We start from the raw sequence: 25,009 nt of genomic DNA, 5'->3' as shown, positions 1-25,009 counted from the left end.
ACATTAACACCAAGAATGCATACTGTAAAACAGCAAGAGGTATAAAAAGCAGGAGTCCTAGAATGGTGAAAACTACTTGCTTGCCCTGGTTCTGGCAATGAACTAGCTGTGCAGCTTGGAGCAAGAAATGAGAGCCAGGAGGTCTAAAACAAGAGCACGTGGGGACTGGCTGTAGCACAGCTTCAAAGACCTCCCTCTGTAGGATCCAATTTCCCCATCTATGAACAGATCACTAAAAGATCTCTTCCAGTTCTGACACCTTGTAGCTCTAGCATTTTAAATCAAAAATATTTGCAAAAATCTTTTTTTTGCAAAACACAAAGTTATATTATAGTTGTTAATATGAAGGCTCATGATTTTTATATCAAAATATTGATTTAGGAGTGCCTGGCTGGCTCAGTCGGTTGAGCCTCTGACTCTTGGTTTTGGCTCGGGTCCAGATCTCATGGGTCTTGGGTCGCGGGATTGAGCCCCACATCGCTCGTACCTCAGCAGGGAGTCTGCTTGAAGGATTCTCTTCCTCTGCCCCTCCCCCTACAGGCACACACTCTAAAATAAGTAAACCTTTAAACATATATATATACACATTGATTTAGACTAATACAAATGCTAGCTTACAACTTGTAAAAGTTCTTTGTCCTGAATATCAATTCAACAAATACTTAAGTGAAAGACACTCACTTTTTTTTAAAGATTTATTTATTTATTTTGGGGGGAAGGGGTAGAAGGAGAGGGAGAGAAGCAGACTCCCTGCTGAGCAGGAAGCCTGATGTGGGGCTGGATGTTACAACCCTGAGATCATGACCTGATCGGAAATCAAGAGTTGGATGCTTAACTGACTGAGCCACCCAGGCGCCCCAACATTCACTTTTCTAGGGTAGTGGTTTTCAGTGTAGAGCCGAGGTGTATCGGAGGCCTTAGCGGAAAGGGAAGGGGAATGAAAGAGACCCATCACATCGATCTACTTTCACTGGTTTTTTTTAAAGATTTATTTACTTATTTATTTATTTGAGAGAGCATGCATGCACACGCATGTGAGCAGGGGAAGGAGCAGAGGGAGAGAAGCACACTCCTCGCTCAGCAGAGCCCCACTCTGGGCTTGATCCAGCAAACGTGAGATCATGACCTGAGCCGAAACCGAGACTCGGACGCTCAACCTACTGAGCCACCCAGGCACCTGTACTTTTACTGTTTTATGTCTAAATTTTAAAGAAGGCTCCTCTGACACAGGGTTCCACACCTTAACCAAAAAAAAAAAAAAGAGTTCAAAAAGCATATATGCAAACAAAACAAACATATACGATAGGTATGTTTATTATCCAGTTCACCAGTGAAGAAACTAAGGTACAGACAGTTGAAGTACTTGTCTGAGCTCACACACTCAGGAAATGAGGAAGCTGGGACCAGAACCCAGGCATTTTGGTTCCAAAGTCCATGCTCCTAACTACTACGCTAACGTTCTACATGCCGCAACACGGTTCAGAAAAGAGAGACAAAAATATAACACGAATCTCCAAGACTCCCAAATGCACTGGGAAATAAAGATACTAATTAGCATGACAAGCAAGGTTGTTTGCAACTGAGCCTCAGCTAGACCCTTCAGTCAGCTTCTGCCACCACCAGCTACCAACACACAACACGGTACCTCCCGCACTGCAGTCACACTGACCTCGTCAGGCCTCAATCACCTGCGCCTTTTATGTATATTTACCATTTACTGAGCTAATTCGGAAGGGCTGGGAACTGTGCTGAGCATTTTATATACCACACCTCATTTTATCTACATGACAATCCTGTGAGGTAAGGGAGTGTTTGCGGACTTTACAAAATAGTCGTGGAGAACTTAAATAGCTTGCTCCAAGGACAATTATCTAGTAAGTAGCTGTGTATGAACTCAAACCCAGGTCTGTTGTGACTTCAAAAGGTTACGTTCTTCATCACGATTTCCTTCCTAAAATGTGCTCTCTCACCAAACATACTCACTTAAGATGTATCTACAACAGTGCTTAGCAAACAGGAGGCACTGGAGATATTTGCTGAAATCAATGAATAAATGAACAAATGCCTCCTCCTCTCGAGGCCTCTCTGACTTCCTTACGAAACTCAGCGGCTCTCTCTACGCTGTCACAAGACTTGTTTCAAAGCTCTCCTATAAGGTTTCCCAGGAGGTATTCCATGCTTTCTACTTATACGTACACATTACCCACTGGACTGGAACCTTGTTTCACTTCAACTTTGTATTCTCAGCCTCTAACAAAAGACCTGGCTTTTAACAAGCAGTCAGTAAGTTTGTTAATTGAATGAATTTCCCTGAGGAGAAGTGAGATGAATAAGAGACTCATGATTCATATTAAAACTTCTTTTTCCTCAAGAAATAAACAACATTCAAAGCTGTGATATACTCAAATGTGTGCTCTATAAATATTTTTAGGTTTCGACTATCATCAGAGGCATCTAAATTTAACTCATTCAACACATATTTATGAGTAATCTAAATACATACATATAATGGCTCTTAAGGAGCTTACAACCTAGTCAAGGAGATAAAACATAATAAAATGCAAAGGTAAACAGTCAAACATGAGCTGCCATGAGGAAATACATGACTAGGTGCCACATAATTGGTAAAACAAAACGCTGTGGGCTTGCAACTTGCACCCCTCATCCTGGCCGAAGGCCATGGGTCTGACTACCTGTGGACAGTCTACAATGAGGCTCTTTACAGACAACACCGAAATGAGGAGGAGAGCAAGGGGCAGTACAGTGTGTTTCCCACACAAAAGTATTTAATTCAGTTTTTAAAACCGTCCTTAATCTGACATGTTCTTCCTGCTCTTTGCTATAAAAATATAATTTCTTTTCAAAAATAATGATGATGGGAGATAATCACTTCTTTCTGGTTCCACAAAACTTGTTTTTAAGATTTTATTGATGCAAACATTCCGAACATTTGGGAACTACCGAGCTAGGACACTCTGTGATGCTTCTCTTGAACAGGGAGAACGTGAAGTGAACACTGCAGAGTGAACAGGATTTGGCGGGGGAGGGGGGGGGGGGGCAGGAGATTTCAAGCAGGGGAAATGGCCTGATAAAAATACAGAGGTGTAAGTGTTCGTGTAAAGTCTGAAGAAGAGTAACTAAATCAGGTTGAAACTTGGAAAAACTGTAGCCGTGAATTCCACTTCTGGCAATATGACAAGCTAAGTACACTTCTGATCCTCTACTAAAAACAATTGTAAATAACGGATGTTTTTATCTTCTCAAATACATACACTGACGAGCTTGGAAGGAAATAAGGAAGATTCAGATGAAGAACTTAATGAAGTTAAGAACCCAACACGGTAAAAAGCGAAACACAAAAACTAGCTTTCCCCTTGAAGGCATTTACATTGCCCAATGCAAGATTCACTCTTCCGATTAAATGGCGCTCAAGGAATACAAGGCAAAAGTAACATCCAGCCTGAGGGAGAAAGTATAATATATGCTCCTCCTTCATCATTTAAACTGGGACTACAAAGGTGATCAAGATAGAAACCCATCCACACACATACACCTCTCAGGAACTATAATGAAAACAATTACTCTCAAACCTTGGCAATCTTCCTGCAAGTTCAACCACAAGCTGGCCCTCACAAGGGACTGCTACCGAATGGCCAAAAACCTCAACCCAGGAATGCAAGTTGAAGTGGTCACAAACTGAAAGTGGCCACAGAACACTAGCAAAAAAATATGTAAACCTTCTCTGGAAAAATTCACTTCAACCTTGGCCTAAACATACATACATACATACACACACACATACACACACACAGTTTCAAGAAATAGTTTGTGGGCAAAAATTAGAACCCTCCGGGAAACAAAGCCCATAAATAAGAAATTCAGAAATAAAAGATGGCAGAATCAGACTTTTGAAGACTTCAGATATTGGAATTATGAGAGACAGGACATGGAATGTTCAATAAGCTTAAGGAAATAAAAGGATTGAAAATGAGTAAAGAGTAAAACTACAACATGATCAAGCAAAATTGAAAAAGAACAAAGTATATATCAAAATAAGAAAAAAATAACTCAATGGTTGGCTAAGAGCAGAAATGTCACAACCAACGTTAATTAGAGACACAACCAAAGTGAATTAGTGAATTTACAGAAATTATACAGAACAGTGTTTAGAGACAGAAATTATAAAAAAGCAAAAGACAAAGATCCAGAAATTCTAAGACTAGTCAATATTCCAGAAGAGGTAAAGAGAATGGGGCACAACCCAAGCTGGTTTTAAGGCTCTATTTACCTTTTTGGATTCCCATCTTCACTTAGTTCTTGGTATGAAAAGAACTGAAAATTTTCCAAAACTGACAATGGTTACATATTCACACATTCAAGGAGTCCAATGAATGCAGAGCAGGATAAATAAAAAGAAATCTGGAAGTTCTGCTTCCAAGTAAAATATAGTAGGCACACTCCACCTTGTCTCTCACAGCTATAAAATACATCTATACAACCAGGGTAGAACTCACGGAGCACCTATGTGAGGAACCAAAAAAGGTAAACAATAGTAGACGGATTGGGATAGAAGACTAGAATTCAAGGGGCACCTGGGTGACACGGCGGTTAAGCATCTGCCTTCGGCTCAGGGCGTGATCCCGGCGTTATGGGATCGAGCCCCACATCAGGCTCCTCCGCTGGGAGCTTGCTTCTTCCTCTCCCACTCCCCCTGCTTGTGTTCCCTCTCTCGCTGGCTGTCTCTATCTCTGTCGAATAAATAAATAAAATCTTTAAAAAAAAAAAAAAAGACTAGAATTCAAAATCTCACCAAATCAGTGATAAACCATACGTTTACCATTTTCTTTCGTCTGGTATCACTCAGCATGGACATAAGGCAGCACAAAAACTGGAAGTTGACAACAGCATAGACAGAGTTCCAGGAAAAGCATTCTAGTTCAGGCTCAAGGAATGGGAAAGCAGGAGAACATACGGAAACCTAAAGCAGTAAGTGAAGAACCTTCCTCAAAAAAAAAAAAAAAAAAAAAAAAAACCTTCCTTTCCAAACAGTAATTTAACCCTAAGAGAATGGGGCAAATCCCAATTACTTTCCTTTCCTCTGTGTCCTCCCACTGCCAGGTCTGAACTACAGATGTAGCCGTGGGAAGTGCACAGCAGAACAGGATAAATAAAGCCCCCGTTTTCTGGCCAACAGAACTAACGGGGAGCCCCAGGGAACTAGGGAGATAACAGGAGGGAAGCTCAGGAAGATGACCCCATAAAGTTGGTTTTGAACACCAAGGCCCATCTCTGAGTCTATCAGGAAAGCATGAGGGTGCCAGGTGCTCCACATTTTTACTAACACTTCATAATGTAAGTCTCTTTAATTTTAGCCATTCTACTGGATGTGTCAGAGCTTTCTCAAGGTAGTTTTAATTTGCATTTTCCCAATGACTAATGATGTTAAGCATCTTTTCATAAGCTTATTTGCCATCTGTAGATCTTCTTTGATAAAGTGTTCAAATCTTTTGCCCATTTTTCTTTATCGGACTGTTTGTCTTACTGAGTTGTAAGAGTTTATAAATTGAGTTTTTAGAACTCAGTGACTTGTCATTTCCCTAAAGAGTGTCTCTTTGGATGAGCAAAAGATTTTCATTTTGATAGTCTAATGTATCAATTACTCTTGTATAGTTTCACTTTTGTGTCCTACTTAGGAAGGTAAATTTGACAGCACTTTATCATAATACTGAAGGGACAAGTAATATGGCAGATATTGAAGAGAACACCTAGATTCCTGCCTTGCATGAATGAATTAATGCATATCATACCAAAACCATTTTCTCAAAGGACATCCACAACTCACTGTTAAACCACATTGTCTCCTCTGGATTCCCATTTCTACTGACAGCCCCACAGCATTCTCCACTGCTTATCTAAGTCTCTTCTTTCCCCCTAGGTTCAAACCTTGAACTGTGCTTTGCTATACTCAGCCTGAAAACAACTCTCATAGCTTCATTTTCTTCCTCCGTGCCAATGATTTCCAAATCTCTATGCTCTCTTCCTAATAACAGTGGCATCCAATATTTACTCACGGCCTTACTATATGACAGGCACTAAGCCCACCTTCTAACTGCCTGTTGTGTTCTTCTCCTCAGCCCTATCATTAGTTTACAGTCAAACAAAGTCATTCTTCTTGACCTCCCTGCCAGTTCCCCCTCCTGACTCACCAGTTTCTGTCCATGAGGTTTTGATGCTCCCAAATTGAAAACCTTGATATCGTCACCTTTTACTTTAGTTCCTCTTCTCTCCCCCATATTCAATTAATTTAACAGTTCTCCAGTTATGCTACTTAAATCACTGCAGGTTTAGGAACTAGACTGAAGGGCCAAAAATGGCTACTTCCCAATTTGCATGAAAAAATAACATAATCTACTTTAAGTTTTCCTACCATAAATTTTTCTTAAGCCCTTCTCACTCCTATTCTGTCTATTCTAAAATATAATATAAAATATCTGATTTGGGGGGAAAATGTAGTTTGACATTTAATGTATAAATATTTCAGAGTATTCCACACAATACCATGACTTTTAGGTACTCCATCACCTGAACATGTTTGAGCAGCACTGAGCTAATAATGTGCAACTCATATTCCTGCTAAATTGTTCTTTCCTACGCAATATGAAACTTTTCCAATGAGGAAGTCAGACCAAGGTAGGAAAGGTGAGGCCAATTTGCCAGAGAAAACGTTAAGAAGTAGGCCATCAGAACACTATAAATTTCTTCCTTTTTAATTCCAGGCTGTGACTACCCATCCTCTGGCACCAAAGAGAATAACTATCTCATAGGTAGAGGAGAAACAACTTTCAGTGATCAGTATAAGGATAAATGACTTTATATTGTAGTCACCACAAGTGAGGCACATCCAGGCTGCATCCTCCACTTAAATCAACACATTCTGGACTTTCTCTGCTGATTATCAGTATTTACTCCAGGAATAAAGCATAACATTAGCCTCAGAAAAATAAATATAAATATTTATAATCCCAAAGGGATCTGTCAAAACCACATGATTTGGGGATCATCAGTTATTTGGAACAATCACAAATAGTGAGTTAAATATACTCTTTTAAGATGAAACCCAACCAACACCAAACTTCTACACTGTATTAAACATTCATTTAATTATTCAGTATGTATTAACTGAGTACCTACTACATGCCTCATTCTGTGCAAGTCACTCAAGGTTTAATAGTGAACAAGGCTTTTATAGTACCTGACTTCATGAAGTTTATAGACCATGGGAAAAACAAGAACAGTAACAGTGACCCGACCTGATCAGATTTTTCCTTTGGAAGGCTCACTCTGGATACTGTAGAGATAGGACTGGAGAGAAGCAAGAGTGGTAAAGAACCCAGTCGGAAGGAATTACAGCCATTATGCTGAAAGTATGGTGGCCTGGACCAAGAGGACAGCAGTGGAGGAGGAGGCAAGTACATGAATCAACAGGACTTGATGTTTGGATTTCGGAGGTGAGAGGTCTCCAACAACTTACTGATCTTTCCCTCCCTCCTGCCTTCCACCTGCCTACTTAGGATTCATGAGATGTGTTTAGTTCTCACTACTCACCACTCTGTAATTGACTACCAAACTCTATCTTTAGCTCCCACCTCTCCAATGACCTTCAGGTCCAAAATTTCAACTGTCGCTGGAGAACACCCCATGGATGGTAAAACTCACACTCAACAGAACCCAAATCAAAGCAATGAAAAAAAAAAATCAAACCCAGAAAATCTCAATTTCCTTCTTTTTAATGCTAGCTCTGCCACCTTTTTCTGTCACCCAGGCTACAAACCCTACAGTCATCATCTATCTGGTTGTGAAGACTTTCTAATCTTCTGATACCTACACTTCTTAACAACTATCACTGATAACTGGACTCTTAAAAGATACTGTGATGCAAACCAAAAGGAAATATCCAAATAGCAATCCTCATTACCCCTCTTCTATTATAATAGGTTAAGTGGTCTCCCCACCTTCAGTCACTGTGCCCTTCAATCCTGGTTACACTCGTGGATCAGACACTCACACTTTTAATAGGTAGGGGAGCCACTTAATCTCGAGTTACTTTTAAAATGAGTTCTATTGGTTAAAATAATTACACACAAAAAGGACACTGAGAACAAAGATAAGAACAACTCTAATAGAGTATACTCAGAGTTTTAGTTTTTTCTATAGGTCTTTAGTTCAGAATAGGAGAGTATCAGGCAGTGAGGGAATAAAATTTTACCTCAGTAGCACAAATACCTGCTAGTCACTAGGAATTCAACTGGAACAGTGAATATGAACCAGTTCTTCAGATACAAGATCTGAGAAGGGGACCTGACAGCCACCTAGGGCACAAAGAACAGTGCCCATGGTAATCCACTCACCCCCCCTATGGCAAACAACAAATCTCGATAGAGCTCACCTTGCTCAAGGGCCTACAGAAAATAAAAGACCTTTTAAAAATACTGCAAATGGAGGAAAGAGAACATCATCTCTTAGAAGAATGTATCTCTGAAAACGATTAAGAAATATGTTTCAGGAAACTGGTATCCTTAAATAGAACAAAAAAAACATGACTTTTACAAAACAGGAACAGAAAGCTACAAGAGGATAAGAAAGACAACAAATAAAAGCCTTTTAAAAAAGGATGGAAGAAAAAAAGAGTAACTCCAAGGAGAATAAAAATGCATGGCATTAGACACATTACCTATGGTATTGTTGCCAAAATGTTTTAAACATGAACTTCAGCATGAGGGAACAATGAAACAAATTCTAAATGTGGGACATTCTATAAAACAACTGGTTTGGATACTTTAATAAGTCAATGTCAGAACCAAAATGCGGGGGGCAGAAGAACTGTTCTAGATAAAAGGGAACAAGAGACATGACAACTAAATGTGACATATGATCCCTAATTGGACCCAGGCTCAAAAGCAAACAGCTACAAAGGACATTATTGGAACTGGGGAAATTTAAATATGGATTGTTTATTAGATAATGTTGTATGAACATGAAATTTCTTGATGATGATGAAAGTATCCTCATTTTATATATATATATATATATATAAGAATACAGTTGTTCTTAGGAAATAATGCAAATAAAATACCATGATGGCCTTAACTTGACATGGGATTATTCAGCCAAAATAAAATAAATATGTGTATATAATGGGGGGAGGGGGGTAGAGAGAGATTACCTATTCCTTATTATAGGGAAACACAGATAAGCATTTCCCTATTCCCATTGCTTATGAGTAATACTTAATTTTCCTAAATTCAATGCTCATCCAAAAAGCTGCAGTCACTGATAACTTTTTATACTAAAAACCACACCACTTCTATTTTTTTAAAATACAATCCTCTTTCCTTTTTATGAGGCCAGCATGACCTTGACACCAAAATCAAGAACATTACAAGAAAAGAAAATTACAGCCAAAAATCTCCTATGAATATAGATGTGACCATAAAATAAATATCAGGAAACTGAATCCATCAATATGTATAAAAAGGATCATATATCATGACCAAATGGGTTTATTCCAGGGATGCAAAGTTAGTTTAACGCTTGAAAATAAATGTCACTTACATTAATGGGAAAAATCATATCATCTCAATAGATGTAGAAAAAGTATTTGATAAAATTCAACCACCATTCATGACTAAAACTGGCAACCCATAAATACCAATTGATGCAGACCTAAAAAACCTCTAACAAAAGTCAGCCAAAGGGCCAGAAAAGGGACAGCCTGACAAGTCAGAAACAGGGAAAAAAAACACCAAGCATCAGCCAAACACCACAGAAAAACCTGTGTGGTTTCACCTCCACTCAAGCCAGCAAAGGACAAGCAGGGAGGAAACCAAATTTCTACCTTGGCCAGGCTGTAACGAAGAATCCCATCCACCCACCACTGCCAACAAAGTCAAGTAGGGGGTGGGACTTCCATCATCCCCAGCAGTAACGAGGACCCCCTCAATGTGGTTTCAGTGGAGAATGTGGATAATGCGGACTTCCACTCTCCTGTGGCAGTAACTGAAACTGTGGTGAGAGCAGCAAAAATGCACTACTCTAGGGGTGCCTCCGTGGCTCAGTCAGTCAAGCAGCTGACTCTTGATTTCAGCTCAGGTCATGATCTCAGGGTATTGGATCGAGCCCCGCACTGGGCTCTGTGCTCAGAGGTGAGTCTGCTTGAGGATTCCCTCTCTCCCTCTCTCCCTGCCCCTTCCCTCCACCCATGTGCATGCACACATGTGCTCTAAAATAAATCAATTAAAAAAAAAAAGCCACTACTCTACCCAGCTAGAGAGGTATCAGTGGAGGCCTCTTAGAGAATCAGAACTCCCACCTACCACCTAGTAAAAGGGAACTTCCCACCCTGGTGTTAAGGAAGCCTGAACAGGGACCCTACATATATACCACAATTGGCAATAAGAAGGCAAGGTGCTCCCTTCCCCTACTGAAGCAATGTCAGAGGAAGCCAGCTAAAAACAGGAGGAAATTTTCTTCAAAGTTCTGGGGGCAATTTTTTTAGCCTAGAACTCTAGCACCATACAAATTATCAATCAGGTGTGAGAAAGTAGACATTTTTCAGACATGCAAAAACTCAAATGCACCCTTTCTGCAAGTCCACTGCTGTCGCTGTCTCCTATAAGAACTTGAATATGTACTCTGGCAAATGAAACAAAAGAACACAGGGGCCAGGAAACAATGAAATAGCAACATGGTGAAGGGACATTCCAGGATTACAACAATGTAGCTAACTTTGCACAGATCAGAACAGGAAAGTAGGAAGAAACCATCAAGAAGAAAAAAAAAAAGAAAGAAAACCTTAAGACTGCAAGTCCACACAGTTCCAAAATGGCACAGAATGGTATCAGTAAGCCCTAATCATAAAGATAGATTCTACCTCCTTAACCTAAGTTCGTAAGAACTTTAAACTTTTGTCAAGAAACACAGGAAAGATTTAAAGAAGATGTAGACCAATAAAATGAAACCATTGAGGCTTTTGGCAAATTCAAGGTCCTGAAAGGCATCAGTCGCAAGTTTGAGAGACATGCCCCCCCCCTTTTTTTTGGAGAGACATGCTTATTACCACACTGCCCTGCTGCTCTGAGGCTACCAACAAGGTAAAAGTCAAAGCCGAGTCTCATGCTCACAAAAGTACCCCACCCCCACAAAGACTGCAAAGTAGAGGCTTCTGTCTGCCAACATGAGGATGGAAGGATCCATGTGACACCCTGGACTGCTATCTATACAGGGTGGGTGTCCCCCTGTGCTTTTTGTGCAAATAAATGGAAAACTAATCTATGTATTAGCATATAGAGTATAACTTTTAAGTCTGGATGGATTGTAAGAAAAAAACATTTATATAACCCTGATGTTAAAAACATTCTCCTTCAAATGCGATGGCAATGCACCAAAAAGAAAAGGATTTCCAGCACCCTACCTGGCCTATGTTGAATAGTATTTAAATACTCGTAATAACATTTTTATTTAAACACTCATAATATTTAATTTTCAGACTTAAGGATAAATAATAAAAGACTTGGTTCTGGCCATGGATCAGAACTAAAATAACCACATAAAAGTAAAAGTACAGCTTAGAGAAACTAGAAACAAGAGGTATCCTTCCTAGAGAGTGGAGAACTATGAAAGAGACACTGTTGAAAGTTAATGGAATAAGAAGGGTTAAGTAGCAATATCAAAATAAAACCACTATAAGAATTAGAAATAATAGGGGTGCCTGGGTGGCTTAGTTGGTTAAGCATCTGTCTTCGGCTCAGCTCATGATCCCAGGGTCCTGGGATCGTGCCCCGAATCAGGCTCCCTGCTCAGTGGGGAGCCTGCTTCTCCCTCACCCTCTGCCCCTCCTCCCTGATTGTGTTCTCCCTCTCTCAAATAAATAAAATCTTTTTAAAAAATTAGAAATAATATAAACACATAAAATACTGGAAGAGGAAGAGAGAATTACTATAAAGGTACTCATCTTTCACTTCAGGGAGTCAACAAATACTGCCTAAGATTAAATTAAGTGAAGATTTACCTAGGGATTATGGGTTAACCATCAGAAGAACTGGAAGTAAAATTGTTAATACAGGTTCTTGGGGGGATAGAGTACAGAATCAATGCTCTCCATCACGAGTGCTTACAAACTATTTTACGATGTGCATTATAACTTCGATTAAAATAATTTTTAAAGTTTGACAAACACATTCCATTGGTGAAGGTGTAAGGTAACAGGCACTCTCACATGCGGGAATGTGAACTGGCACAACCCCTGTGGAGGGGAATCGGACACCATTTAACAAAATTACATCTAAATTTACTCTCTGACCCAGCAATTCCACTTCTAAAAATCTATCCCAATGGTATAATGGTAAAAATACAGAAAGGCACATGCATAAGAATATTCATTACAACACCATTTGTAATAGCAACACTGGAAGCAATCTAAGTGGCCATCAGTATAAGATCAGTTGAATAATCCATAATCCATCCATCCAATGGAGTACTAACTATGCTGTTCCTATAGAGAAATGAGGATGATCCCAGACACTGCTAGAAGTGATCTCTTTACAAGGTACAAAATGAGAAAAAAGGAGAGAAAAGTGCATTCAGAATGCTACCATTTGGGACACCTGGGTGGCTCAGCTGTTAAGCATCTGCCTTCAGCTCAGGTCATGATCCCAGGGTCCTGGGATCAAGCCCCGCATCGGGCTCCCTGTTCGGCGGGAAGTCAGCTTCTCCCTCCATACTCCCCTTGCTTGTGCTCCCTCTCTCGCTGTCTCTCTCTGTCAAATAAATAAATAAAATCTTTTAAAAAAAGAATGCTACCATTTACCTGAGGAGCTGGTGGGAGAAAATGTGAATACACATATGTATTTACCTTTATTTTTCTAATGAAATGACAAATGCACATTTTTAAAAATTACCTATGAAGGAGGAAAAGAACAGAGTGACGAGAGAGGAACAGAAGTTAAACTTCTCTGACTATACCTCTTTTGCATATTACATACCTCTATTGTAGATTTGGCTTTGAAACCATAAGTATTTTATGTGATTACAAAACAAAAATTATTTTTAAAACGCACTCCCAAAAGATTAAAAGAAAAAAAAACTACATAGTAAGTTGGTGACACAACCACAGAAAAAAACTATTTCTAATGGTTTTAAAACAGTAACTTGACTATACCTTCTTAGTGGGATATAATCTAAAGACAAAAACAAAAAACAACCAAAACCTGCCAAATTAAAAAAACAAACAAAACCAACCTGTTTTCAGCCATCCTATTGCTGCTGAGTTGTGTGGGTGTTGTGGATAAAGCAAAAGTACTTATGTTGGTGTCACTGGATATCAGCATTTTTGGTATGAGAGATAAGAGATTCAGATACAAGGGTGACGAGGTTAAATAAAAATGCTATAGCCTTGAATTGGAAATATCAATATGAACAGTTTACCTTTAACACACACACACACACACACACACACACGCACTTACTTCCTAGTGCTGACCCCTAGAAAAGCTAGAATAACGGCTGACCTAGTAGCAAAAAAACAAAACAAAAAGAGTCCCGAAACCCAAACTATAATCTCTAATACCATTTCTCACCAAAAGGAAGCAAGATTCCTTAGAGAAACAGAAGAATACAGGTCTGGAGTAGGAAAAATAGAAGATAAGCTCAGAACATCTTGTCCTACCAAAAGGCAAGGGAGCTATTAAAAACTACCACAATACTGTCAAAAGGATTCTAGAAGCTAACATGAAGAAGCTGTCACCAAAGATAGGACAAATTAAACATCAGTGAGGAGAACTACAGCAGATTCAAATATAGTAAACAGGTTTAAATCTATGTGTGTTAGTAACATTTGGGAGAAAAAAAAGAGTCACCTTTGGAAAACACCAGCAAACTCAGTTTGAAAAATGAAGGGAATCAAATATTTATCCTGCTTTTCCTAGATGAACTCAGGGTAACCAAATAGTGGATATGGGTAAGTTTTTCTATATAGAAGTATTGTAGGTAATATGAAGAAATGATAGATGCAAAATATCACCATTTTACAGCCCTTGATACGTAGACCAAAAAGAAAGATAATCAGACATAATGTGCCTCCTGATGGAAGCACCTATCACCACATTTTAAGTATTCTTGCCAAGAAAATGAACTTGAATCTGATCAAGTAACTAAATCTAACTACCAATTTGTAGGAAATAAAGGGGACAGGACATATTAAACAGGATGCAATGTAAACTACATAGGTCAAACAACACACTTCCTCAATAAGTAAACTGCAAGGGGGAAAAAGACAAGATACTCATCAACCAACTGCAAAGTATGATCTTACTTGATTTAAACAAATCAACACTAAAAATATATATAACTAGAAAACTTCAACTCTGACTAGATATTTGATGATACAAAGGAATTTTTTTTAGGTGTGATGTCATTGTTATGTTTTTTAAAAAAGAAGGTCTATCTTTTAGAGACGCATACAGAAATATTTAATAAGATAGGACAGGGACGCCTGGGTGGTGCAGTCCACTGAGCAACCAACTCTTGGTTTCAGCTCAGGTCACTGATCTCAGGATAATGAGAAGGAGCCCCACATCGGGCTCTGCACTGCTTAAGATTCTCCCTCTTCTTCTCTCTAAAAACAGAAACAAAAAAAGAATGAGATAGGACAGTCGGGATTTGCTTCAAAATATCCAGGTCTAGAGGACAGGAGAAGTTATAGTCCATTATCTATAAATGGAACTAAATAAGCCATATATTAGTTAAGTGTTTTAACAGTGATGGCCATTTGAGGGTTCATTGTACTATTCTATTTTCGTAAATGTTTAAAATTTCCCTTAAAAAATTTTAAGAACAGTAATTTTAAGCACCCAGGAAAAAGAAAGGAGAAGTTAGATTTAAAAGACTAGAAATGGGGATGCCTGGGTGGCTCAGTCAGTTGAGTATCTGGCTCTTGGTTTCAGCCCAGGTCATGATCTCAGGGTTGTGGGATCGAGCCCCACGTCGGGCTCAGTGCTCAGTGTGGGAGTCTGCTTCAGATTCCCTCTCTCTCTAATAAAATCTTTTAAAAAAAAATTAGAAGTGAACAGTACTACCAGCTAAACAAAGATAAATATAAATGGTGTAAATCTTATGTAGAACTGAATAAAATTTTCAAATATCATTTGAGAGGAGAGGCATAAAATGTTAAATACTATTGTTCTAATTATTCACATGTTTATCTTATCTAAGTGGACTTTAAGCTGCTTTCCTCCCAGCCAGTAAAAGCAATAGTGCTTTGCATATTTGAGGCTCACAGTCCTCCAAACATATTCAGTAAAATATACAACACATCATTCCTAACATACTCACAGAGAGGAAGCAAATACTTTGTCTGTGGCTTAACAAAAATATATATATATATATTAAATGGAACACTTGCTTTGACGTTAACTCCAGGGGGTTCAGATAAGTGTGCCCATCCTCTCCAAGCAATATTAATGATAGCTGCCATTTACTCAACAATCGTTTCTCTGCTGAAGGTGAGATACAAGATCGCTTCTAATCCTCACAACCATCCTACAGGTAAATTTATTAGCTTCCTTCTACAAATTAAAAAAAAAAAAAAAAAAACTGAGGCTGAGAAACTTGGGACTCGGATGGGGACTGCATATGTCTCTGAGGCCCACATCCCCCAGCTCCTCTCACACCCTGGAGCACAAGAACTGTTTGCTTGGAGTCAAACAGCATCTTTCTCTAGATTGGTTTCCTTCCTCCTATTTATTCAAACAGACTAGGCTAGGTCAATAAAACATCCCTGAAACCTTTTCTGAGGCTCAAATGAGTTCGAAAGTTTATTTTTTCTCTCTCTAAATCTACCATGGATGGATTTCCCTTCAGCAACTTGGCTCAGCCCACTTCAAGTCTTACTCATCGAATGAAGTACACACATTCACTATGGAGCTCTTAAAGATCTCCTTTCTCACTGCAGACTACAACGCCTTCTCCCAATTATAACTCTCCACTTCTCCTCAGAAAAGCAAACACGTTACATAACTGGCCCTCACCTTCCAAACGCTCATTTATAATGTAACTTGCTAACCTTGGCAAGTCATCTTTGATTCTCCTCTTGCCCCTTACATGTAATTTGTCACCAAGTCCTGTCAATTCTACCTAAAATCTTTCTCACATCTGTCCTTTTTCTTTGAACAACCAAAACCTCACTTCAGGCCTTGATCTTCTACAGCATAAACATAGTTCCATAAACCAATGGTCTCCGATTTTTTTCCGTGGACTCCTTCCTGTCAAAAAATTTGAGCATACATCTGATACACATATATTTATAAATTATGAGAATGTCTTACTATACAAATATATAGATTCGAACACACAAAAACAGAAATTTTGAAGACTGATATAAAAACGAACGTAAGTTCTAACATTTTTTTCACACCCCAGTGGATCATCCTGTACAGGCCAGAGATATCACAGTTCTATACTGCTGCTGCCAGAGTCATCTTCCTAAAAACCCAAATCTGATCATATTACATTCCCAACTCAAATCTTTCGGTGGCATCATGTTCCAGGGGCATCCGCTTACATCTTCAACTCCATCTCCTCTAGCCCTTATTCACACGTCCTGTATTTCTGCCATACCTGTCTTTTACACAGTTCCCTCTGCCTACAAAGTCTTTATCTTTGACAGCCGCGGATTTATACGTTAACAGTATCTCTAAGAAAAAAATACATTCTAAATACTGTAACCAATTTACAAATTAACTTTGGGAATATAACCTATCTTTTTTATAGGAAGTTAAATATTTTGACCATACCTTTTGTTACATCCTTTATATGGCTCCTTTTCAAGTCCTAAATACTTGGAAAGAATGGGTATGGATTCCAATAAAAGTCAAGGAGACCAACTTCGTTTTTGCTTTCTTTGGTTTATTTTTCTTCCTTGTTTATCTTTCCATTTCCCAACAAAATCCTTTTAAGCAAAAAGGATGTTGTAAATCCAGAGATTAGTTCCCCCAGGGCCAGGAAAAAGGCTGAACCTTTGCAACCCACAGTGAGAATTCTAGCTAGGAGCTTACACACAGAGGTAACAGCCTGACACACATTTTTCTACAACACTCCAGGTTTTACCTTCCCTGTTTCAACTTCCTAGCTGCTGTGCAAAGCCCTCCACATTGACTGCAAAGGCTAAGATTAGAATGATGGAGTTGCACCAATACACTGTCCAGAAAAGTCATGAAAATTCAAGTGACTGACTTTGGGCACTAATAATGGGGAGTTCAGTCTCCTGCAAGACTCTCATTCCACCACCCCAAGTCCTAGAGAAGAGGCAGTAGGTCTTAGAGAAGAGCCAGAAATATGAAGGACATCACATTTCAACTTCTGGTCTCATCCCACAGTAGGGAAAACAGGTCAGCTCTGCTACACAACAGGCCTCACAACAGAAGCAAGTCTGTTGTGCATTTTGGTAATGGGATCCTATGATAAGCAGTCCAAAATCAAGAGTGAAACAGAGCTATCCTAAGAAGCCAAAGCTGTTCACTGTACCAAAAAACAATTAGAAGGGGTTATCCCACTCCCAAGTCATAAAACTTCCACCGTTCTCCCTCTGGAAATGCCTCCTCCCTTAATCAAGTCTCACCTTTCTTTCAGTTCAAGTTTCAACCTCTTCTGTCTACTCCGATTTTTTGTTTTCTACACGACTCATTTGGGCCAAATCAAAACCACGATGAGATACCACTTTACACAAAGTGGTACAATTGCTTTGGAAAACAGTTTAACGGTTTCTTAAGCAGAGTTACCATATGATCCAGCAATTCCACTCCTAGGTATATACCCAAGAGAAATGGAAAACATATGTCCACACAAAATGTTCACAGCAACATTATTCATAACAGTGAAAAAGTGGAAACAACCCAAATACCTAACAACTGATGAACAGATGAATAAAATGTGGTTTACCTATACAATGAAATATTATTCAACAATTAAGAAGTAATGAAATATCTATATGCTATAATGAAATAAACTTTGGGACCATAATATTAAGTGAAAGACAAAGGATTATATATTGTATGATTCCATTTATATGAAATGCCCAGAATAAATCTACAGCAACTACAAGTAGATTAGTGATTGCTCAGGGCTCAGAGGGTTTGGGGGAATGGGAAGTGAAAGCTAATAGGCACAAGGTTACTTTCTGTGATGATGAAACGTTCTTAAATTGTATAGTAGTGATTGACCACACTTTTGTGAGTATGCTAAAAATCATTTGATTACACATTTAAAAAATAAATCTTATAGTGTGTTTATTACGTCTTAAGTTGTTTTCTAACTGCCATGGCCTACAAGCCCCTACTCAGCCCCAAGTCTGAATCTCTGACCTTACCGCAAGGTTCTGTCCCATTAGTCACTACCCAAACCTCTGGCCTTCTAACAGTTCCTGAAATGGGTCTAGGGTTTTCTTGCCTCGAGGCCTTTGTATACGCTCAACTCCACCTGGAATGAAAAGTCTTGCCCAGTCACTTTCAGGACTAATGATTTCTCATGCTTAAAGTCTCAGCCCAAATGTCAGCCCTAGAGTAAACCTTCCCTCACTGCTCTAAAACAGGACAGCCGCCCCTGCAGTCTCCCTCAGCAGCTCATTCCCTTTCTAGCACATCCACATGGCTTTATGAGAATTGATCTGTTATTTTTAACCTGTTGGGTCCCCCAGACTCTAAGCTCCATGAGAGCAGGAATAGAATATGTATTATTCAGCATAATTCTCAATGTCTAACACAATTCCTGGCATGTGCCTAAAAATGGTAATTAACTTTTTTTTTTCTAATATGCCACGTCTTCACACATACTGTTGCTCCCTCTATTGAGACTACTGCCACCATCATCACCACTCCCCTGTGCTACCACTCTTGCCCTTTTCACACCTTTACTATCTTTCCTGTCTCAGCTAAAACACCTTCTTGATGAAGCCTGCTTTCCTTCCTTGAGCTGTCCTGGGAAAACAGTCTCTCCATTTTCTTACCTATTCAGGACTGGCTGCGTCTCCACCATAGCATTGATCGGAATGTATCATAGTGGGGAGGGGGGGGTTCGGGGGGGAGGGGGCCTGGAGGAAGTTTGTTTTGTTTTGCATTTCTGCCTCACTACTACCTTGGAAAACCTTAAAGTGAAGAAAAACCTTTTCATTGTTGTGTCCCTAGCACTTAGCCCACTACCAGGCACATGATATAGTACTACTAATCATGTCAATACCAACAATGACTAACATTTTTTCAGTGCTCAATATGTGCTTCACACCCTTAGTTCTATAGTGAGTGAGTGAATGAATAAATGGATACTCTTTTTGGTCACAAACCTTTGAGGTCACAGTCTGACAGGGACAGAAGACAGGTATGCTGGCTAATGCAGAATAAATACCACCACAAGGCCAAATGAGCTGCCCTGTTCTGTCCTTATGCCTTCAAATCAGAGTATGCTTTTCTCTGCATCCATAAATGTCAGGTTTCCTCAAACTCACTTAGAATACTTCCTTCGATTACTTACAATCCACTTCCTGCCCGTGGTGCCTGGAAACAATTTCTAGGATGTCACCACAAGCAATATTAAACTGCCAAAAGTTTCCTGCTGTATGTCTGCATTATCAGTTAAATTGCTTCATATTAACCACATTCTAGTCCACTGGGATCACTCAAACACTAAATAAGATTTAAACCTACCTGTCGAAGATTGCCAGTTTCCACTGCTCCTTTCATCCCTCTAGATAAAGGTCTGCTCAGGTTTAAAGTTCAGGAACTTTCCAGGGTGCTACCTGCATACTGGTGACCTTTTCTTTCCCTGGCCAAGTAGATGTTTGGTTTGAAGCTAGACAATGTTCATTTAGATGAACATGAACTAAAAAAACACTCTTTAGAAAAAAGTAAGTAATTCTCTGCATAGACCAGGGCAATTAACTTAAAAACAAAAACTCTTTGTCCTCAAGAGTTCAGGTAGCAAATTGTTCTTTTAACTCTATGTACACTCAACCTGGAGCCTTAGTCAGGATCTTAATTCAGATCCTACCGTACTTCTTATATCATTCCATAAACTCTTCCTAAACAACTTTCTATGTCAGGTACCGGGTCTGACACAGGGAACTCAAAGACAAATAAGACAGTCCTGCTTTCAAGAAGTTTATCTCTAGTTTAATGCGGAAGACAGTCAAGGAACTGAATTTGGTGCTAGAACAGTGATAAACACAAGGGGCCACAGAAACACACAAGGGGTACCTGGACTAGGCTGGGGAAGGAGTGCACAGATAAGGGTCACCTGTCCTAGGCTGAAGAGAAGATGCACAGATGAGAGGCACCTGGCCTAGGCTAGGGAGTGGTTGCACAGATGAGGGCAGCTGGCCAAGGCTGGGAGGGGGCTGAGGGTGCAGAACCGGTATCAGGGCAGGCTTCCCTGGGGATAGCATCTAATCTTCGGCAAATAAACTCCCATTCTCTCATATGAAAATGTGGTTAGTAGTACCTACATCATTGGACAGTTGTGGGAACTTGATGAAATGGTTCACATAAAGCAATACCACCATGCCTGACACAGAGATTGTGCTCAACCAGCCTTAGCTTGAAGTCTGATCAAGCACTAAATCTCAACACCTGTGCCTAGCAACACACCTGCTTTACTACTAATCATACAACAGACACCAGCTGTACAATTACACAATATTGTTTTTAATCAACTTTTATTTTTTAATAAGAGAACGTTAAGTCCTGTTCTTCACATTAACAGTCTAATTCCTTGATCAAAACTTTCTTCATTTCATTTCTGACATTTCTGGCATAAAATATATGGTTTTTCTTAGTTTTTTGATAAAGAAGGTATAAAAGAGAACTGCTGAATTTTTAATACAGGCCCAGCAATCATGTTCATAAAGCATTTATTGCTCATTATGACTCTGCAACATATAGTATTCCCCATTACACCCTCAGGGAAACTGAGGGTGAAAGAGGTAGCTTGTGCGAAGTTTCATAGTCAGTTAGACAAAAGAGCTGGAATTTGAACCAGATCTGATTCCACATCATCAGCCTGACTGAGCCACATAGCATCAGAGATAAGAGGAAACACTGGCGGCCATAGTGCTGTGTTGAGGGGCCCCAGAGTGCTGTGTTCCACCCCCACCCCAACACACATACACATACACACACACACACACACACACACACACACAACTGTCCCTACACAACAGAGCCTGCACACTTAGATGTCAACTCAGGCAGCTCAACACCTTGAGCTAATTCCAAGGTAGAACAGTTAGTGACCAAAGCTCTGTTTCCTCCAAAGACTAGGGCAGCATCTACATAGACGGTCCCTAGCCACCTGTCCATCCCCATTCCTAGCTGCAGACAGAAGTTGCTTAGTCAATAGTCACCATAAATCAAACTATTTTTCATAACTTCTCTTCATATTCTTTCAGTCTCACCACAAGTAAAGCAAACATATTTCCCAAGCCTAAGCTTTTACCCCAGAGCAGTCTAGTTTCAAGATCAAAAAAGCTATTCTTTACACTAATTTCACACCTTAGTAAGTTCCCTCACTCAAGGGCTTAGATATAACAGTAACGGGTTCCACAAAACACACTTGAGAAATGTATGTTAACCTGCAACCTTCAAGAGCAAGACAGAGATTTGAAGTCTAGTCATCTGACCTTCCACTGGTTGGATTTTCATGCTGGTTCTGACACTGACAGCCTCATGTCAGGCAAGTTTCTGAACCTCTCCATAACAAAGGGAAGCATCCTCACAAGTGTACTCAGAAACACTTTCCAAAAGCCACCTTACAGTTGCCAAGTGCTATTGAAATTCAAGTTTACAACTCTTTCTTAGAGGCAGGAGCTAAACCTGGAGTACCTCCTTAATCCCAGTGCTTTACAAACCACGTCTTTTTACCTCCCAAACCTCTTAAGCTGTTGTTTGGAGCAAACTTCTAGCTTTCTCCCCTTGTTTCCACAAAATCAAGAATGAACAGTGTGCTCATCCATCCGCCTGTTCCATTTTCATTATCATAAGAAAACTTTTCTAGCTTCATTTAGCAGATGTCTCAGGACTGCTGCAGCACGTATGAGGCATTTAGCGAATGGGAAGCCTAAGCCAGTCAAGGGACTACGAGGATGGGCAAGGGTCACACTGCATGGACATCAACTGGACATGAGAGACAACATTTGAATAATTATTAGAGTTCGTCCTCAAGGCCCTTCCCTTTTCAAACTTCCCAAGCATTATTCTCAAAGTGCTGAAATAAACACATTCCTCAGACTTTCTTGTAAGCAGGTTTAAAGTGTCCTATGAAAGCCGTTTAAGGAAAAGCCTATGCTGTCAACTTTGTTTTTAAGCACCCTTAAACAATTCTATTACTCATAGAGAAAAATGAACATTTGTTAGTGATTAGAGATAAGGCATCTCAAGTTCTGGAGTTGAGGAAGGGAGAGGCCGAAAAAGGACCTGACGGGGAGAGGAGATAGAGTCTAAAGCAACACACCCAAATTGGACTGCATAAAAGTTGCACTTTCCAAAGTCAACTTCTAGGTCTAGAAGCAAGGCAACAATGTTTCAATGGGTTCTGAAGTTTGATGTTATCAACAATATCCCCAGAAAACTAATCCCCCACCGAGGACCCCAGGTGAATGAATGAGGGAATTTGCCACAGTGGATTACAAAGCCTTTCCAACCAGTATTCAAGATCAGATACTCAATTACGACACAGAGGCATCTTCCTTCATAGCCTTTGGCCCTTGCTGTGTGGAGACTTAACACAGATAAGAGAGGTAAAGGAGGAAAGGGAAAAGGGCCTTCCTCCTCAGGCCACCCAGACCTTAAGTCCATGAGTGGTCCCTAGGAGCACCTTAGGCGACTTTTTGTGGGGATCGCAGGCCATAAGCAGATCTCTCAGGACCTGCCCAACTCTCAGGGGCGCCCCAAACTCACCCATTAGGGGAGTTGCTTCCGGAGATTTCTCGCCCTCCCCCCAACAGTTTTATGAGCATTTTCAGAGGTTCTATTACCCCGGGGAGGGGGCCACCTTGTAATCTCTGCGACTCCCGCCCTCAGGTGAGGAGGGGACACCTGACCACCGGAGCCGTTCCACCCCGCACGCACCCCGCCCCCGCGCCTCCCAGGATCGCCATGGCAACCGTCCCCCTCCCCGCGTGACGCCGGCACGCGGGGCGCCCCTCAGGCCCCGGCAACAAGTCCCCCGCGCCGCCCGCGGCCTGCAGCCCTCTCCCGGCCTCGCCGCCCCACGCCCGGCCCGGCACTCACTTGATCCTGGAGCCCATGGTCCCCGGGCCTCCTCATGGGCCCACGGGCCCCGCTCGGCGCTGCGCTGCCCGCCCGCCCGCGGCCGACCGGCCTCCCTCCGGCGCTCTCCCCGCCCCTTCCTCCCTTCCCTCAGGCTGGGCCCGCCCGCTCGAAGCTCGCTCCCTCGTCGCCGCCGCCGCCTCCCGGGGTTAATGTACTCGCTCCAGCCCGGCGAACGCCATGGTCGCCGGCGCGCGTACCCGGCGCGCACCGCCCCCTCCGCTTCTCACACAGCCACCTCCTCCTGTCCGCGCCGCCGCCGCCGCCGCCGCCGCCACCCGCGGGGGCTGCCGGGAAGTGTAGTCCGCTCGCGGGAGGCGGGGCCGCCTGAGGGCTGGGGGAGGCGGGAGCTGCTCATCAGCCCGCGGCACTTGCGGAGCCGGGCGCGCGGTTTCCCCGAGGCCCCCCAAAGGCTTCCACCCACCATGTTCCCATTGAAACCTCCACCTACAGTCCCCTGAATATACCCTAATCCTATAGAGACCCCCGAGCTCACCTGAAGAAACCTTCGCCCATTCCAATATTATGAGTTCTTCCGCCAGTAGCTTTGGCGTTGAGATAATGTCTCCCACTCAGGTCTCCGGGAAAACACAAGTTTTCCCTTTTTTAAATGCCATACTTTCCAGTAAGTTACGTAAGGGGGCCACAGACCCTCTTCTCTATCACGCTATCCACTTCCCCAACGTGGTCATTGATGGACCCCTTAGATCTTTAAGGAGACCTATCATACCCACAAGAACACTACCGGGGGCTTCGTACTACCCATTTAGTGGCTCTGCTCTGCCCTGCCCCTGAGAACTTCTGCCTCCCTTTATAAGCCATTTTGGGGGCTCCAATACAGACAGGTCATGTCACCGTAATAGTCCCTGATAGAGAATAGTAAATCAATACAAATGAACGTATTTGAGTCAAACACCAACGCGTTACTGCCTCCTCTCCTCCTTGGGGCTCACTTTCATGAACACCTCAATATCATTGCCTCTAAGGCTGGGGAGATCACAAAGGAAGCAATAAAGACAGCTGCCCTTAGTACCCACCGTTCACTGAGTGGGTGAGTGAGTGTTCTCCCTGAACAAGGCACTACTGGTTCTCTACTATCTCCCCTACATGGTTAGCACCAATCCTCACAATAATCTTGTGAGTTTACCCCCCCCCCCACACACACACACACACATCCATTTCACAAAGAGGAAAGGTTACATAACTTGCAACTGGTGGAGCGGAGATTAGCATCCAGGCTGAATAATTCCAAACACATGTGACATGGTTATGCTTTAGGATGGCACCTTTGGCCACAAGTCAGAAGACATAGTAGGTTCATTGTTCACTTCTGAAATTAATCTTTTCTTCTCCTTCTTCCTCCTCTTCTTCTTTTACAATTTTCTGCTCTAAAATGCCATTCATTCCTTCTGCCATTTTAGCTTTTGTAAATTCCTTAGACGTCTCCCCACCCCTCAATCACTACAGTAGCTGGTCCTAGGTCCCAGCCAAGCAGGGAGCAAAGAAAACAAGAACTACCTCTTTCACAGTTATATTCTGTATAAAGGTAATTTCTCTCTTTTGCCTATGCCTTGAGATTGTTGAAAGCAAAGAATGAACTTTTTTGAATTAAAGCAAAAAAACTGAAAATCCAAACCGCCATT

The 25,009-nt window shown here is 41.1% G+C and overlaps 1 protein-coding gene across 4 annotated transcripts in view; it reads right to left on the bottom strand.

The window, feature by feature from the left end:
• The window catches only part of DENND1A (DENN domain containing 1A), a 489,116-nt gene extending 465,556 nt beyond the window's left edge, over window positions 1–23,560 (bottom strand). For 2 of the 4 annotated variants that reach the window (XM_045790978.2, XM_045790976.2), the window contains exon 1: window positions 23,328–23,559. In XM_045790978.2, the coding sequence (XP_045646934.2) occupies window positions 23,328–23,344 (17 nt within the window). In that variant the 5' untranslated portion in view covers window positions 23,345–23,559. Of the gene's footprint in view, window positions 1–23,327 lie in introns of all 4 variants that reach the window. The other 2 variants (XM_045790973.2, XM_045790979.2) reach the window with 2 other exon arrangements.
• Window positions 23,561–25,009: the final 1,449 nt, after the last annotated feature.

This window comes from Ursus americanus, chromosome 18 (assembly GCF_024610735.1).
Source record: "Ursus americanus isolate L20-20 chromosome 18, mUrsAme1.1.p, whole genome shotgun sequence".
NCBI lineage: Eukaryota > Metazoa > Chordata > Mammalia > Carnivora > Ursidae > Ursus > Ursus americanus.
Note: the sequence above shows the minus strand (reverse complement) of the source record. Positions and strands in the feature narration are given on the sequence as shown.